General features: G+C 43.9%; 1 protein-coding gene across 1 annotated transcript; it reads right to left on the bottom strand.

Annotated features, from left to right (window-relative positions):
- Positions 1–568: 568 nt before the first annotated feature.
- On the bottom strand, positions 569–17,522 carry LOC129819807 (pleckstrin homology domain-containing family O member 1-A-like). Its single transcript, XM_055876408.1, has 6 exons — positions 17,236–17,522; positions 16,470–16,616; positions 6,832–6,972; positions 4,836–4,940; positions 4,016–4,117; positions 569–3,865 (listed from the first exon to the last, which is right to left on the bottom strand). The coding sequence occupies exons 1-6, from the start codon at positions 17,260–17,262 to the stop codon at positions 2,555–2,557; spliced, it is 1,833 nt and encodes a 610-aa protein (XP_055732383.1). The 5' UTR covers positions 17,263–17,522; the 3' UTR covers positions 569–2,554.
- Between the last annotated feature and the right edge of the window lie 1,153 nt (positions 17,523–18,675).

Here is an 18,675-nt window from a genome sequence, read left to right as displayed (position 1 = left end):
GAAGTCCTCTCCTATAAAAGAAACCACTGAAAACGGGGGCCAGGCAGTAGCATTTTTGCTCCAGGCTCCAGTATTACTAATGCCATCACTGGAGCGTCCTTATTAATCCATTTGATTCAGTGGGGCCACGCCATAGCCAGATGCTGCAAGGCTATTGAGTCACAATGGAGCACGGAGCAGCCCCTCCCCCCTCAACCCATACTCCTCTACTCTCTCTCTCTCCCTCCCTCCCCTCTAACAGAGGAGTCAGGTGATAGGAATCTTCTACACAGTCACATCTGCTCAACCATATAACCTTTAAACTGTTAATCCCTCTGCTTAAACAGGGCTACTGGCAAGAACATGCAGTAACACTCCTCTAATTCAAAATGGATGGGGTGCAAAATGAATTGAATCCTCGTTGCGAATGCACAGCAGTAAAGATGGAGCCATGCTTCACGTTCGTAATCATGTATAATTAAATTTGAATACTTAATTCAGTCCTAATGGGTAGTATGATAAAACTGCAATTCTGCCCCTAGGGACGCAAATCAGTAGTTAAAAGGGAAGTGATGAAAGACAAAGGGAATTCGGTGTAAATTATTTATTTAACTTATGCATACATTAGTAATTTCTCAATTGCTGTAAATAAAATCTATTTATGCAGATTTCTTGAGACATTTGAACCACTTTTCACCTCTTTCTGGCGGAGTTGCTATACGCTGGTCTTTGGCTTAGGTCAGATTACAAAGCAGTGGTGGAGATCTCTTTCGTTATCAACATTAGGCCTACTGTATTGCATGTTGTCATGTGCACCAAAGCCATATAATTGCTGCTGAAGGGACACACACGTACACATAATCAAATAAACTGATAAACCGCAATCACACATGAGTGATTGTAACCGTATGTGAGGTGAGCCTGGTGTAATTGAGCGATGTTTGTCCTGTCCTAGATGCACTGTGCATGTTAATATCAACTCAGTGACCTATGAGTCACATTTTGGCAGTCAGCCAATGGCATGGTGGGAAATACTGACCATGTGACTAAACCAGGACATGCCACTAAGAACATTGATTTCCACCCTATTTTGGTATGAAATAGTGCAGTGCAACTAACCCATCCTTAAATCTCCAAATGTTTTGTGCTCCCATCTTTGTGCTCTGAAAACCTTTCAGAAGCTTTCATCATCTCTCTCTCTCATTAAATCATTGATCCTCTTGTTGTGAGATTACCCTGTGCACCTTTTGGAAGAGAAACAGAAGAACTGTTAAAATCATCTTCCCACCTGATTAGAAGAGCAACAAACACTACAGAGACCCAACATGACGCCTGCAATTATAATCCCATAATAGCATTTCTCCTCAGATGCTGATCAGAGTTAATGAGCATGTTCTCTTGCTCGCTTCCGCTGAATCACTCACATGCAGTCTTTGGTAGACCACAGAACCCCAATTAACCAAAACAATAGAGGAATTCTGAGTACAAGCAAGAGACCATGTTACATGACCCGAAAATAGAAGTGCATTTAATAAAGCAAAGCAGTTAGTTACTTGATATCCTTTCAATTAAAGTGGTCTGTGAGTTTTAGCTAAACATGTCAGGAATCCAACTTGTCAAATGAATCAGTTTGATTGCATAATGTTAACAGGCATCTTGAATCTGTCCCTGGATTATTATTGCTCAGTTTAGGACACAGAGGGAAAGAGGACATAACACGCTCACAGTAAGAGAAAGATTGCCTTTGTATTCAGTCTCTGAGAAGACCAACAACTACAATACTAGGTTTCTGACTGGGGAAAATCTTGATGCTTCAAGGTCATTGGACTTGACTGCAAGTCGTCAATAACTGAAGCTAACCGAAAGAGAGAAATCCCAGGCATCTTCTCCATATATGCATTTCAGACTGAAATAATGCTCCTCAGACAATGTTTCCACGCAAAAATTCTCATTCCATTTGTCCATTATAAAAAAGCATTTCATGCTTATATTTACAGTACAAAGCATTTTGCAATGAAACCTAATCGACCTCTGGCAGATAATAAATGTAAATACATGAACAGCATGACTTTCCTTGGGCGTGTCAGTGTCACCGAGGCACGGCGCCCCCACTCTTGCCCTGTTTATGCTTCTCAGTCTGAGTCACCCCCCATCCACAAACCAGGATAAAGCTCTGCTCTGCTCCTACAGCCCAGACGCCCATCCCTCCATCCACAGAGTGGACCACAGAGCCTTTGACAAAGGGAACAAAAACTAATGCCCAGAATCATATTATGGGGTCAAGGTCCATCTAACCTATTCACACCAGCAAGGAAACAGCAGTGCTAATAAAATATTTCTGTCATTACTTGCTCAGCTTAATTTGACTAGTATACGGTATGGAAACAAGGATCAATATAAAACAGTGTAGAATGAGCAGTAGACCCTAAAAGCTTTGTGCTTCAACACTGGCAAGTAATGACAACAAAACCGTGACAGAAAATGTACTGAAGGTACTCCATGCCCCTAGTGCTCTTTCTAATTGTCTTTGTTTGGAGAGAAGGCAGCATGCTTTCCAGCTGTGTTGGCGACAGAGTCACTGGTCCTCCAGCCTATAGTCCTGGGGCGGTGTTGGGGGCCTCTCTACTGTTTTCTTTTCGGAGCGGCGGTTTAGTGACTGCGTCTGCAGCTCCTTCACCTCCTCCAGCACCTCCTTAGCCTGACGCCAGGAGGAGACGGCTTCCTGCAGAAGACGCTCCGCCTCTGCCCGTCTACTCTCCAAATCACAGTCACTGATAAGTGAGTGTGCACTCTTACTATGGAGCGAGTCATTACCCTTCAGACGGGGCGAGTCAGCACCCTTCAGACAGGGCGAGTCAGCACCCTTAGGATAAGTTGAGCCGATACTCTTCAGACTCTGAGAATTCTTGCCAATTATATTTAGCGAGTCCTTACCCCTCAGAACAGGAGAATCAGTATCCTTGATGCGAGGCGAGACAGAGTCCTTCAGACTAGATGAGTCAAAACTTTTTGAAAAGGGTGAACCAATGTTCTTGAGACGTGGGGAGTCAGAACCCTTCAGACTTGGCAAGTGTGTTTCCATGAAACGGGAAGAATCAGCAGCCCTGAGACGGGGAGAGTCAGTAACCCTGAGACGGGGAGAGTCCTTACCCCTCAAATTAGGAGAGTCATCACTCTTTGAATGGAGTGAGTCTGTACCTTTTGAGCGGGACTTCTTGCCCTTCATACGAGGTGAGTCTTTCCCCTTCAAACGAGGCGAGTCTTTTACCCTCAAACGTGGGGAGTCACTATTCTTACTGCGAGGTGAGCCTGAGGCCCTGGAGTGAGGAGACTCAGACCCTCTCAGATGGTGCAAGCGGGGCGAGTCAATGCTCTTCAGATAGGGCGAGTCAATGCCCTTTGCATGTTGCAGTTCCTCCAATCGCATTTCTTCCAGCAGTTCCTGAGCCCTCTGCATTTTCTGGGCGATAAGACTCTGCAGTTGTCCAACAGGCTGGACAGGTTCATCTGTGGGACGAGGGCGAAGGACACCTCTGACTGGCCGTGAGGAAAGGACCTCGTCCATGGAGGCGCAGCGGCTCCTACCCTGGGCACTGAACCTCTTCCCTGGTTGAGGAGTGTGGGATTGAGCCTCAAGATGGTGCGCCCGGCCCCAGGAGAGCTCGCTCCCGCGAGGCAGGCTGCCCGTCTTGGGTACCCTTGGGTCCCTTGTGGTGACACAGAGTTTGGAGACATCTGTGCCAGAACGCTGACGACCTGTGGTCCGTTTGTCTAGGTCAACCCGGAAGTTATTTTCCCAGAAGCCTTCTTCCTCATCATCTGGGGTGGAGTCATCTTCCTCGTGGACAAGGTCAAGGGTCAACATTCCGTCTGAAGAGGTGGATGCCTAGGGAGAGCAACGAGAGTTTAGCATTCAATGAAACAGACCATGATAAATCCTTACAATACAAACAGTACAATTTCTTATTTGCCTTTCACAAATAAAATATTGACTTGGAACTAAAATGTCAGTGTTAGCCACGGTAGCAACACCCACCACAGCCATGAGGTGTCCCCGGGTGGGCAAGCGCCGTGCATGGGGAATCTTGGCACGATCACGTGTAGGGTGCACCAGGACACTGTCCTCTTCAATTGTGACCTATGGAGACAATCAGAAATAGATGTTTTTTTACATTCAGAATAACATAAATGTATATTTGTGGAGGGAGAGTTGGGAATGGATGAAAGAGTATAAGGTTATAGGAGCAACACGTAACTTCCCCTTAGCCTGAGCTGAGGATGTAATGTAGAAAACAGTAGAGGGCATTAGAGTAGAGTACATTGTTGGGTGTTGGAATTCAACCTGCTGTGCGGAAGCAGGTACTTCACACTATGGTGGCTGCAGAGTTCATTCTCACTTCTCGACGATCTCTAAATACGGAAGATGGATTTTCACCCTATAGTGTGTGATGGGGAGGGAGACACTGTTTGATCGAGAGGCACGAGGAAAACCGGTGGGCGTCGGCAGGGACGGAGTGTTAACGAGGACTGTTCCCGACGGAGATGGATGAGTCAGCGAGGAAACACTTTGATCTCTCATCCACGCCTGGGGAGATGCCACTTACTTTCACTTTTGTCTAAATTCACCAATTTTACATAGTGGGCTTAGCAACTGCAACGGCTACATTTGTCTGGAAACTTTTTAAGGCTGGCCGTGGGGGCGTTTTGAGTGTCGGTGGTTTCATTTGAAATCATAAATGTTGCATGAGAGACATGTTAATGAGAGAGAAAAAGAAGTGAAGCTGTAGAAAGCTGGGGAGAAGTGAGAGCTGGCGACATAGGGACAGAGGAGGGGAGGAGAAGAGTGACTGACCTACCTCGTCAAAGATGCGGTTCTTGGCTTTGATGATGGCTGTATTGAGGGCATTGACCCACGACTCCTTGTCCTCGGGGCTAACGGCCAAAAACACAAGATTGGGCACCTGAGGAAAGGACAGAATCGATTGAGTGGTTGAAAGAAGAGAAAGGGATTCGCCCAATATTCACCCTTCTTCCTACAGTAAGTGTGCACTTGCACACTCTCATTGTGGATTTAAAAGCAATAAATGAGTGGAAGCATTGGCTGGAGGGAGAGTGGAAACGTAGCCAGTGTGTGGGAGATGGAAAGGGGGACAGAAAGCTTAATGGGGCGGCTTTGCCTAAATCGCCTTGAAAAGGAGATTGCGTCTCACTAAATGTTAAAGATGGTTCTTATCTAAAGCAGGGTCTAAGCTGTAAACTGGAGGAAGAATCTCTGCAAAGCTTGACACAAATAGGTAAATTGAGCATCTGCCTTTAATCCAGTTACATCTTCTTGTATATAATTAAAATCTTCTCTCAAACACACACTCCATTCCTGAAACGAAGTTACAGAATATCACACTAAGACAGAGAACAATGAAGTAAAATGAACCAGCAGCTGGTGCCGAGATCGAAAGGAACTGCAGTGGGTCAGAAGTGACAACTGTGGGTGGAATCTCTATAGGATTTGGCCGTTATAGAGAATGCCTCTTGAGTGGTAATGGGATTCTGTGGATTATGTCTTTCTGGAGAAATCCACCAATCCCGGTCTGTGGTGGGGGTGTGTTAGTGTTCAATCCAATGAGGCAACACAACCATATCATCTCCCAGAGAGAAAATGGAAGAAATGCCATCAGCTAGACAAATTCTTTGCACCTCTCTTGAACGGACTATGCACACACACTGGACTCTACCCACACACTGACACCCCAAAACACACATACACACACACACTTTCAACACATACACTCAGTGGCCAGTTTATTAGGTACAACTATCTAGTACCGGGTCAGACTCCAGAACAGCCTGAATTCTTCAGGGCATGGAAACGTTGCTCAATTGGTATCAAGGGACCTAACGTGTGCCAGGAAAACATTCACCACACCATTACACCACCGCCGACACCAGCCTGTACCGTTGACACCAATACCGACAACAAAGTTTGTACATGTCGATAGTGTATTTGTGTAAACATGTAAATAGCTACATGTAGCCTACTCCCCTCAAAAAAGAACAGGAAATCCCGCTTATGCTTACTGAGGCATGAAATGCAGTAGTTTGAACAGTTTGGTGCACAACATGACATTTGTAGGTAATTGCGCTTATGCTTAATAGCCGACTGAGGGAATACAATAGTGCGACCAGTTTTGTGTACAACATGAAGTTTGTAGGCTACACCAGCTACCGGACAAAGGCGATCATCAAGGAGGGGGACCGGCAGCGAAGCAGTCAGCACAGCAGCTACGCAGGTAGCGGAGTAGACACAGCAGAAAACAAGGTCTGAGGTTAACACAGGCTTAGGAGATACGTTATACGTTTGGTTTCTATGAGATAATATGTCATGTTAACGTGACCTTTATGAATTATGAAGCCTTTTCGTCCTTATTTTTGGCGTTTATCCCAAAACGCTATTCATTTCCCCATAGGCTTTGTCCAACGAACCATGGCAGAGATAGTTCCTAAAAAAATACGCTGTTACTATTTATCTCTATGGAGATACAAAATCTCGGTGTCTGTAGCCACTCCGTTATCTTTAATTCTGCATTGTTGGAAAAGGGCCCATAAGTTGGAAAAGGGCCCATTGATTTGAACGTGTACTCTATATACAATACTCTCTCTTCACAGAAAACCACAAAATATGTCTTAGGATAAACTATGCTCAAATTTTAGTTTTCAGCTAAATAAAACTTCTAAGTGCATTTTCAGCTAAAATTGACACCTGCAGTAAGGGCTTCTTACTGAGGCCTTCGGACCCCAGGCCCTGTGCAGCCTCCCTGCCTGACTCCTTCACTCTCCCTGGGCAGAAGGACCCACCATGTTCCCAGGCTGCTTGCAGCGAAGCAGGGTGAACCTGCTGTGGTTCTTCTTACTGCGACTCTTGGCCTTGCGCAGCTCCTCAGAGCGTTCGTAGTCAGCCAGGTCAAACAACTCCTGGACCTTCCTCTCATCCTTCACCTGGAAACACACAGACAAAACAGGAAGTAGTTACAACTCATGTCTATACAGATGTGCAAGATGGCACTGGCAAATTAGCTTTGTCAATTTGTTTTGAACCTTAAAACATCTGTCTACCACAATAATGCACACATATGCACACACACACACAGAACAACCTACTGTGCATTACAGCAGGTCATCTTGAGTTTAACCCAAGGGAAAATACTAATTATAAACTGGGTGGTTCCAGCCCTGAATGCTGATTGGCTGACAGCCGTGGTATATAAGATCGTATATTTTTACTGCTCTAACTACGTTGGTAACCAGTTTATAATAACAATAAAGCACTTCCGCGATGCGTCGTACCTAAGAACAGCCCTTAGCTGTGGTATATTGGCCATAAACCACACCTCCCTCCATGCCTTATTGCTTAATTGCCACTCTCTGTTATCCAGCAGCTTTCAACAGCACAGAGACACACCACGGTGCCTGGGTAAAAATCAGCCACTTCTCACATTCGTATCATCCATTACGTTATTGAGGTTTCAAATGACAGGTTCTGAAATATCAGGCCTTAAATGCATATACAGAAGCTGTCTGTAGGTGTAACAAAGGTCTTTTTAAGTCCAAATGTCTATATAAAAAAATCCATTACAGGCCTGACATCATAATGTCACCATGTTATGATCATACTTTTACACAGAGCATTGAAAAATGTGTTTATTTTCAAAACCTGCTTCCCAATACCGTCAAAAAGCAATAGCCAGACAAATTGGTAGAAAAATGTAGTCTTGGAGCGGGTGTTCCTGTGTTACTCCCCTGCCTCCCATTATTGGTCTCGTGGCCCCGCAGGAAAGTGTCTGTTTAAACACAGATCAATTGTAATCAACAGCGCTGGTGGCAGAGACATCGACCCCTGCACTGAGCCTGACTGACAGGTGATTACATACAACCCCAGGGGTGGTGGGACCTCCCAGAGAGCCCCATTAGATTCTACACACCAACGGGCTCAATGGGGGTCAAGGCAGGTGTGTGTGTTTGGTGGTGTTGGGGGTTGGTTATTGACATGGGTACAAGCCTGTGTGTAGGCCTCTTGTGAGAACTAAAGGAGACGCAGAGAAATAAAGGTTGAACGTCATTGGAACACATAGCAATGGTGTGTGTGGGTGGATGTGAGTGTGTTTTTGGAAGGGGCAGGGGTGTTCCACTTTCATCTTGATGCATAGAGATTTTCCACAGCAACAGAGCCCTGCATCAGAGGAATCTGCCAACGTTCGAACGAGACACGGAGCAACTGAGAGCTTCTGTGATCAAAGAAACCACCACATACGGTCTCATTACATAATGTGTCGCAGCCTAGTATCAACCACTATTAAACCACTAGCAGCCTGAAATGCACTTGTTAGGGCTACATTTGGCCATATTTGTCTTTAATTTCATTGAGGAACTCTATTATGCCTAGCGATATACAGTATACTGTATGAGCACAATACATACATCAAAGTGTAGTCCAATTTCTTCCTGACAAAACATAAATCCAAACTGTGTCCCACCCACATGCTGCTACCTCTACATTAGCCACCCGAACTGCATTTAAAATGTAGAAGATAAGCATGAGCTGTGTGTGTGTGTGTGTGTGTGTGTGTGTGTGTGTGTGTGTGTGTGTGTGTGTGTGTGTGTGTGTGTGTGTGTGTGTGTTTGTATGTGTGTGTGTGTGTGTGTGTGTGTGTGTGTGTGTGTGTGTGTGTGTGTGTGTGTGTGTGTGTGTGTGTGTGTTTGTATGTGTGTGTGTGTGTGTGTGTGTGTGTGTGTGTGTGTGTGTGTGTGTGTGTGTGTGTGTGTGTGTGTGTGTGTGTGTGTGTGTGTGTGTTTGTGTGTGTGTGTGTGTGTGTGTTTGTGTGTGTTTGTGTGTGTGTGTGTGTGTGAGAGAGACTAATATGGGGCAAAAGAAGCTCTGAGGATCCATTCTGGAACCCCACCCTCCCATCAATATTTCCCTCCCCTCTTGCCCCCCCTCCTGCCCCCCTCCTGCTCCCCTCCTGTACCGCTCCTGCGCCCCTCCTGCACCCCTGCTGTGGCCCTCCTGCACCTCTCCTGCTCCCTATATGGAAAAGCAGAGTTGGAGGTGTCAGTCTGGGTTAAATGCTGCACTGAACCACTGAGAATAACCCAGTAACATACAGCCCTGAAACGCAAAGATACAGAAAGTCTATACTAGCCGGCCGCAGCCCATCCAACAGTAGAATGCAGGGGAAACCCTAGAGCGAATGGAAAGGCGATGTCCCTTTGGTCACACTCCAAAATCTGGTGGACATGCCTGAAATATCCTGTAATCAAGCCCGAGAGGATTTTATATAAACCAGGTTGGAATTAAAAGGAGAAAGGGATTAAAAGCATCTTTTCAATCACTCTGGAAAATGTAATGCAGTTTAGAGCTGGGGAGTTGAAAGAGGCTGGTTTATTTATAATGTAATACTACATATACGTATATAATATTCTCAGAAGTGGCGAGGAGGCTTTCCTGAAATAACTAGTGTAACAAGTATGGAAAGCTAAACCACCATGGCCTCCCTGCACCAATCATATAGCTTTGTTACATTGACCATATGATATGCTTGATGACCAGTCATTATTTATTTACCATTATTTTACCAGGTAAGTTGACTGAGAACACGTTCTCATTTGCAGCAACGACCTGGGGAATAGTTACAGGGGAGAGGAGGGGGATGAATGAGCCAATTGTAAACTTGAGCCAATTGTCATCTTGCACTATTTCCAATTACATACGGGTTTCCACCAATAACCCAGTTCTCCACTGATCACATTGATCCATCGGACCAGTAACAACACTTGTCTGGTCCTTGACCAATTTCAGAGGTGTGTTAGTCCAATGTCATGCTAAGCTCCCCCAGTCAGAGGGATTCTCTCTCAACCACTAAACTTGGTCACACATTCGCCTTCTGTCACAGATGTTGAGCCAATCACATTGCAGTATCTGTAAGCTACGTCAATCACAAAGATCTTGACCAACTACAAAACACTTGTCCAACTATGTCACCATATTTCTTCAATGCATGGCCTAAAATCTTACCTCAGGTACCCCTTGGTATCCGATGAATACAAGCTTCCCTCACTCTCTCTCACAAAATCCTGTTTTGTTTGTGTCCTCTTTCATATGTCGTGCAAGTCACCACTGAAAACCATAACTCTATATATACAGTATATAAACATGGACGGAAATCCCATCAATTATTCACAGAGATCATAGATTGAGTGCTCGAGTGGAAGCACTTTGAGCATTCTACAGGAGCATCTCTCTGTCTGCACGTGCCAAGACTACAGAAGAGAACAGAGAGTGCTCTTATGAAAGGTGTATGATGTGTGTAACCTGCAGCCAATAGCACAGCTGTAAGATAAGAACAGAGCGATGCGCAGGGTTGATATGGTCGGAGCAGAGAACAGGCACCTCCTTAACCTGCTCTCACAGCACACAGCCACACATCTTATTCTCAACTATGACAGCATACGCTACTGTACACTTCACACACAACAGCAGCCTTCTATGGACGACCAGACCTCTCTGTAACACACGCATCTATGCAGTTCCTGTGCTGTGTAATACACGTTCTTATAGCAGCATGTCCGTCTGGCCAATTGAGGCTCTCCGAGCTATGGTTCTGCAGGGAATTATGGGAAGATGATCAAAATTATTCAAACTCCTGCGTTGAGCAGTAGCTGAGTGGGCATAATATGAAAGATACACCGCAGTTAACAGGCTCTTTGAGATGATGAAACCTTTAATGATATCTTGAAATGTTCAACACAAAAATACTGGAGCTGTTCCCTGAGTAGTTTCCCCTGACACTGCAAAGTAACAGGGAGGTGATGAAATTCAATAGTCTTAAAATACACTAAGTGTACAAAACATTAGAAACACCTTCCTAATATTGAGTTGCACCCCCTTTTGCCCTCAGAACAGCCTCAATTCATTGGGGGCATGGACTCTAAAAGGTGTCGAAAGCATTCCACAGGGATGCTGGCCCATGTTGACTCCAATGCTTCCCAAAGTTGTGTCAAATTGGCTGGATGTCCTTTGGGTGGTAGACCATTCTTGATACACACGGAAAACCGTTGAGTGTGAAAAACCCAGTTATTGACATACACAAACCGGTGTGCCTGGCACCTACTACCATACCCCATTCAAAAGCACTTAAATATTTTGTCTTGCCCATTCACCCTCCGAATGGCACACATACACAATCCATGTCTCAATTGTCTCAAGGCTTAAAAATCCTTCTTTATCCTGTCTCCTCCCCTTCATCTACACTGATTGAAGTGGATTTAACAAGTTACATCAATAAAGGATAATGCTTTCACCTGGATTCACCTGGTCAGTCTATGTCATGTTGTGTTCCTAATGTTTTGTACACTCAATATACACTACCGGTCAAAAGTTTTAGAACACCTACTCATTCAAGAGTTTTTTCGTTATTTTTACTATTTTCTACATTGTAGAATAATAGTGAAGACATCACAACTATGAAATAACACATATGGAATCATGTAGTAACCAAAAAAGTGTTAAACAAATCTATATATATTTTATATTTGAGAATCTTCAAATAGCCACCCTTTGTCTTGATGACAGCTTTTCACACTCTTGGCATTCTTTCAACCAGCTTCACCTGGAATGCTTTTCCAACAGTCTTGAAGGAGTTCCCACATATGCTGAATATTGTTGGCTGCTTTTCCTTCACTTTGCGGTCCGACTCATCCCAAACCATCTCAATTTGGTTGAGGGGATTGTGGAGGCCAGGTCATCATATGCAGCACTCAATCACTCTCCTTCTTGGTAAAATAGCCCTTACACAGCCTGGAGGTGTGTTGGGTTATTGTCCTGCTGAAAAACAAATGATAGTCCCACTAAGCCCAACCCAGATGGGATGGCGTATTGCTGCAGAATATCGTGGTAAACATGCTGGTAAGAATTCTAAATAAATCACAGACAGTGTCACCAGCAAAGCACCCCCACACCATAACACCTCCTCCTCCATGCTTTACGGTGGGAAATACACATGCGGAGATCATCCGTTCACCCACACCGCTGCTCACAAAGACACGGCGGTTGGAACCAAAAATGTCCAATTTGGACTCCAGACCAAATGACAAATTTCCACCGGTCTAATGTCCATTGCTCGTGTTTCTTGGCCCAAGCAAGTCTCTGCTTTTTATTGGTGTCCTTTAGTAGTGGTTTCTTTGCAGCAATTCGACCATGAAGGCCTGATTCACAGTCTCCTCTGAACAGTTAATGTTGAGATGTGTCTGTTACTTCAACTCTGTGAAGCATTTATTTGGGCTGAAATTTCTGAGGCTGGTAACTCTAATGAACTTATCCTTTGCACAAGAGATAACTCTAGGTCTTCCATTCCTGTGGCAGTCCTCATGAGAGCCAGTGTCATCATAACGCTTGATGGTTTTTGCGACTGCACTTGAATAAACTTTCAAAGTTTTTTAAATGTTCCATATTGACTGACCCTCATGTCTTAAAGTAATGATGGACTCGTTTCTCTTTGGTTATTTGAGCTGTTCTTGCCATATGGACTTGGTCTTTCACCAAATAGGGCTATCTTCTGTATATCACTCCTACCTTGTCACAACACAACTGATTGGCTAAAATGCATTAAGAAGGAAAGAAATTCCACAAATTAACTTTTAAGAATGCACACCTGTTAATTGAAATTCATTCCAGGTCTTCCATTCCTCATGAAGCTGGTTGAGAGAATGTCAAGAGTGTGCAAAGCTGTCATCAATGCAACGGTGGCTATTTGAAGAATCTCAAATATAAAATACATTTTGATTTGATTAACACTTTTTTGGTTACTACATGATTCCATATGTGTTATTTCATAGTTTTGATGTCTTCATTATTATTCTTCAATGTTAAAAATAATAAAAAATAAAGAAAAACCCTTGAATGAGTAGGACTATATGTCCTCCTGCGGCAAGAGTTCATCTCAGCTTACGCTTTAGTTCTCTCTGTGAACTTCCCTCTAAATACAGTATCACCCCCACAATCAAACATTGAAAAAATTGACAAGAGAACAGATAGATACATGTTTGTATTAGTGGTCAAATGATGAAGTAAGTTTGAATCTGGGGAAGTACAGAGTAATGTCACCAGCAGGTGACGTCTCAGATTCCCAGTTGCATGGCTGCAAATCCTCTTATGAGAATCTCTGACACATCGAACCGGTGCCCCGTGTGAAGATGCTTCGAGGTAATAGAACAGTATACCTGCTTACTCTGCTTCCCCAAGCTTATGTAGCTAATCTTATGAGGCAGCAGACAATTGGCCAGCTTGCACACACACTCATGCCACAATTCAATCAATTGCAGATAAAGTTCAACTACAATGCTGGTCACGTTTTAACGCAAGTGTTTTTAACACATTTAAGCAAGTACAAGCAAGTTGTATATTTTGTGGACGCTTGATTATGTTGATTCAACACCAGACCTGCTTTGAAATACAGTATAACGTGTTGGAGTGAACTCACAGTATGAGTGTCCTTCATCTGGGATTAATAGAAATGATTGAGGCAATTCATTCAGTGATTGTGGTTCAAAAGTGTAATTTGTGCTGTAACTTCGCTAACAAAATGGTGGCACTCAAAGTCGATAAGCCATTAAATCAAACTCAAAGAGGGCACTCTATAGGAAAATGAAAAGATTATTCCGGGCCCAAAGAGGCCGTACAGCTGTAGTTACGCTGAGTGTCAGAGATACAAAAGCCTTAGTGTTCATCTTAGCCTTCTGGCCTACTTCATGAACAGCGTGCTTGTCTTTTCAAAGTTCACATTTGAATAATGCACCACCATTAATTGTGGTTAAGAAGTTGCAGCGGAGCACATGACACGCAGGTCAAACAGCACTGAGGGAGCAGTTACCTTCACCTGACAAATAGCTAGCATGCCACTTACCAATTACCCTAATATAAAAATATCTCCTTATCAAAAATAGAATTGTATTAAGTGTAAAAGGAGTCATCGATGCATTACATAACAGAGCTAAAACATCCAAGAAATTAGAGAGCATGTGTGAGACACGATAAAGAGACTAAAAAAGAGAGAGAACGTTAACTACACTGAATTGATGCGTCCCGTACCACAGGTGAGGATGGTGATGGCATTACACAGCAACTGAACCTCAGCTTCAGCGTGTGTGTGTTTCTGTGTCTGTGTGTATAGGGTAGGGTTGAGGGGTAGGGGCATTGGGCGCTTGGGGATCCTCAGGCACAGCGAGAGGCGCAGCTGCGTCAGCCGCGGTCTTATGAGATTCTGACACGTGTTTGTTGCTCATCCAGCAGGCTGTAAGGGAGTAGGTTCACAGAAGAAAAAAAAAAACTTTTCAACCTTTGGTTCTAAAATGATCAGGGAAACTGGCATGGAGCCCTCAGTCCCGCTCTCTCCCTTCAAGGGAAGCCTGTGGGTACCCTGCTGGAGCATTGTCCACGGTCTTATTCGGGGGTTCTGGAATGGACAGCGGAGCACTCAGTCAGGCCTTTGGGGCTTGAAGATAAGGCGAGAGAGGCATTGCATGTGACTGAATCGTCAAGTGAACCTGCAATGTTGTCATTGGCTTGTTTGTTTCATTAGCAAGCGTGACACCTACAACCACAACTGAACCAGATACACATTTTACGAACAAGGTTAGCCTTAACTGAACCTGAAATGAACTAAGTGCATGTCGAGGAGTTATTATCTTTAAATGTTTGTCTTTCATTAGACCAATAGAGAAATGCAGACCCTTATGTGGAACTTTAATTCGCTGTTCTGAGAATCCCATAGAGGAATAATTTAAAGGGCATTATTCCACTTTCAGAAAGACCTGTGCCCTCTCAGCTGTCAGTAGCGTTTACCTCCATGATTACTGCTTGAGAGGGGGAGTATTGAAACAGTGATATCAAACAGAATCTGACCTCAAAAACAAAGAAGACAGAAAAGAATAGAGAATACAGAGATGGATGGCTGATTGTCCATGCCCTATAGTGTGGTCATTATCAACAACAAAAAGATACCAGCGCTACTCCCCAGAAATGATGGTGCAGTGCCTTTCCACAGAACGAAAGGGTGTGAATTCGCTACATCTCAAGGTTTAACACCGAGGCCATTTGATCTCGAAACTTGTACTGATAATGAGGCTGTTCACTGGAACCTTTCATGTGATTAAAGCACTTGGACATAAGCCATTACTTTCGGTCAAACAGAATAGTTATCTTTCTATGCCATGGCCAAAAACCTGTTGTATTGTAATGGGCAGTGTTCTAAATCTGCCCAACGATTATACTGAGTCACCATCTGCCACCAATGCCCATAGTAGTACACACTGGTTGAATCCACGTTGTTTCCATGTCATTTCAATGAAATTATGTTGAACCAACGTGAAATAGACGTTGAATTGACGCCTGTGCCCAGTGGGCATTTTGTTGACCTCAGAAGGTGGGAACGTTTGCGTCAGTGAAAGTAATCTGAATTCAGCACATCATTTTTTTGGCTTGCATGGTGATTTGTGCTTAGATTTGACAATTGAGCATATTTATTTTCAACAGCCAAGGAAATTCAATCAGATTTTGTCCCATTTCCATGGCCTTGATTTCCAGACTTCTAACAACATCTGTCTATTCAAAACCAGGGGACTCTTGGTTAAATGTGTTGCTGGAAACAACAGACCAAGAGCTGAGAGCTCAGGTGTAGCTTACATTAAAGGCATTTCACATTTCACAAAACAAGTTCCTCAGAACTCTGAAACTTGAGAAACCCAAGATGTCCTTCCACACGCCAAAAGGTCAAATCCATGTTTGCTGTCAAAGCTGTCATCTAAAAGGTGCATCTTAAACAGGCTGTGTGGTATTTGTGGTTCATTGGTTTTCAACTGTGTGGTGCTCAGACAGACACCTACACAGACACACACACAAAGCATCTCTACTGAGCAAGGGGAGCGAGCATGCAACAAAGGAAACCTGAAATGTCTACAGCAGTACAGGCCGCACACACGCACACGCATGCACACACACAGGCAGCCAGGTTGTCCGTTTAACAATTTCAAGTACAGGTGCGCCCACTGTAGACACAATTATAGCCTTCACCAGTGGAGGCTGCTGAGGAGAGGATGAGTCATAATAATGGCTGGAATGGAGTCAATGGAGTGACATCAACCACATGGAAACCACATATGATGTGTTTGATGCCATTCCATCGTCTCTATTCCAGTCATTATTATGAGCCGTCCTCTCCTCAGCAGCCTCCACTGGCCTACACATAATATTGGAGCACGGGAGGTTGGTGGCACCTTAACTGGGAGGACGGGCTCATGGTAATGGCTGGAGCGGAATTAGTGGAACGTATCAAATACAACAAACACATGGTTTGATGCCATTCCATTTGTTCCATTCCAGCCACTGTTATGAGCCGTCCTCCCCTCAGCAGCCTCCACTGTGGAGGTGAAAGAGAAGTGCATACCTCTTTCTCAGAGATGTACAGATGGTCTCCTCTCAGTATCACGAAACGGTTTTTCCATATTTCCCTGAAAATCCCTTTGCCACAGAACTTGCGGATCCAGCCTACTTTGTCTGGCTGCGATGACAGCTGGTTGACATCTTGAGGACCCTGCATGTTAAAAGTGGGATAAATCCGTTAAAACCTAGTTTAGCTTACGTAACAAGATGTTCGCGAGAGTACAGAGAAAATAAGAGCTCTTTCAAAGGCAAATGACTTTTCAATCTGAGCCTCAGTAAGTCCACTCTGGCAACTATCAGCCTCCTCGCGTCTTTTCCCCCAAAAAGGATAACGGTGCGCTCTTCTGTGCGTAAAATTGAAGTGCATGTCTTATAACATCCAGGGTGTGGCAAATAAAATATCTGAAAGCTACCAACCGATACAGCGCAACGGACATCTGACAACACATTGTACTCTTCACTGGATGGTTGAAGCCGTATGTTGAGGAAATCCGTGTAATGGCACACAAGGAAATTGATAGGCTACACATTGAATGTGGAACGCATAAGGAGGTGCCAGACGACCATTATTTAGGAATTGTAGGCTATCAAGTGTGATATAGACAATGTGTGTGATTTAGCGGCTAATGTGTGCTGTCGTGTCAAAGCGCGCATAATGCCCGATTATATGGGCATATTGCCAGTTATATCCTAGAAAATGTATAGCCTAATGCAAAGATGCATGGCCAAAAACTTTCACCCAATAATTGAAAAAAAAAACTATATCTCACCCGTTTGGCTAAATTGTTCTTCTTCATAATGACAGAATCACTTTTGTGGATGTGAGCCAGGGAGTTCCTACAGTTTTAAGTATTTTCCTTTCTTTCGGAGAAGATATTTTTTTAAATTGCATAAAATGTCTTTCCCTTTATTTTCTCCCCAATCTGTTTCAATAACGGTTTATATTCTTAATTTCGATGACGCGGTCTGTTCGTGCACTGTCCGTTATTACGAGACGGTGGCATCGTCCCTCCACCTCGGTAGGTAGGCTACACTGATCTCAAACAAGCGGGCTGAAAGGGCATTCCCGTTATTAAAGCGCTCGACAGCTCCATCTATTGCGCTGTCGGCGTGATGTCACCAAGACCGAGGAAGTCAAAGCGCTCTTACAGTACGTTTGGGAAATAGAAGAGCAAGGGTCAGTTGAGAGTAATACATCTCAAATCCATAACCTGCCCATATGGGAAAAATAAACTAAAATCCACAATTGATATCATTATGATAATGATCATTGATTTTCAATAGAACCTGTATACATTCTTGCATTGGCCTACTAGATTTATCCATACAACATTTCAATTTAAATCATATTACATAGGGGGAGGTGAGTATTTGGAGACCACCATAGAAATATAATTTATTCTTTCCATTATATTTCTAGGAGACCACATTTTGTCTCGTGATGGAGACCTTTAAATGACGGTTGCATGCACCCTAGACAGTGGTTTTCTGTCATCTATTGTTTTCACTCTATTTTCAGCTGTGCCAATTCCCTCTCCTCTCCTCAAACAGGATCCACAAGTAAGAAGAGACAAATGCTGTACATATGACTGCACAGAGTTACCGTGGTCATTCGAAAACAAACACAAATTGGGCAAATTCTCCTGTCCTAAGACTCATGTCTCTTGGGTTCAGATGGAGGTTGTTGGCAAATTAGAGACATCCTGGGGCAACTTTCCTAGTAGTCATATATTCCCATCTACTTATCCTCTAAATAAACTGAAACGACTGAACCACGCATTTCTGGAAGTCCGATAAGAAAAGCAGTGTTGTGTAAGTATTCGGCTTTAAGCTGCTCAGAGCACAAACTCTGAGCCTTTTCCTGATCTTTCAGAACACACACCCACAATCTCCAGGGAATGCACTCTGACTGGAGTTGCTGCTGTGTTATGGTGAACAGCGTCTTGTTCCTAAGGCAGCAAACGGAAAAACATTTACTTAAACAGGGCGAGGCTGCAATAAGAAACATTCATTTCCATTACCTATCAAAAACACTTTCTGTTGTATTCCTTATGAACCCATGCAATGTTGTTGTTGTGGCAGAGGATTAGAGGATCTGATTTGGGGGTGGTGGTGGGGGGTTTGGAGAGGTTTTATAGGGAGGCAGGCTGAATATCTGTGGCCCATGTGGCTGGTAGTGGGGGTAGGCACTTGGCAAAGAATCAATCAAC

This window comes from Salvelinus fontinalis, chromosome 22 (assembly GCF_029448725.1).
Source record: "Salvelinus fontinalis isolate EN_2023a chromosome 22, ASM2944872v1, whole genome shotgun sequence".
Taxonomy (NCBI): Eukaryota; Metazoa; Chordata; class Actinopteri; order Salmoniformes; family Salmonidae; genus Salvelinus; species Salvelinus fontinalis.
Note: the sequence above shows the minus strand (reverse complement) of the source record. Positions and strands in the feature narration are given on the sequence as shown.

What these genes read in the sequence shown, in the direction of transcription:
- LOC129819807 (XM_055876408.1), bottom strand. Translation starts at nt 17,262, where the DNA reads ATGAAGAAGAACAATTTAGCCAAACGG. An exon ending in AGAACAATTTAGCCAAACGG is followed by an intron (nt 16,617 to 17,235) that starts GTGAGATATAGT and finishes TTTAACATGCAG; the next exon opens with GGTCCTCAAGATGTCAACCA. An exon ending in AGAACCGCATCTTTGACGAG is followed by an intron (nt 4,118 to 4,835) that starts GTAGGTCAGTCA and finishes TTGTCTCCATAG; the next exon opens with GTCACAATTGAAGAGGACAG.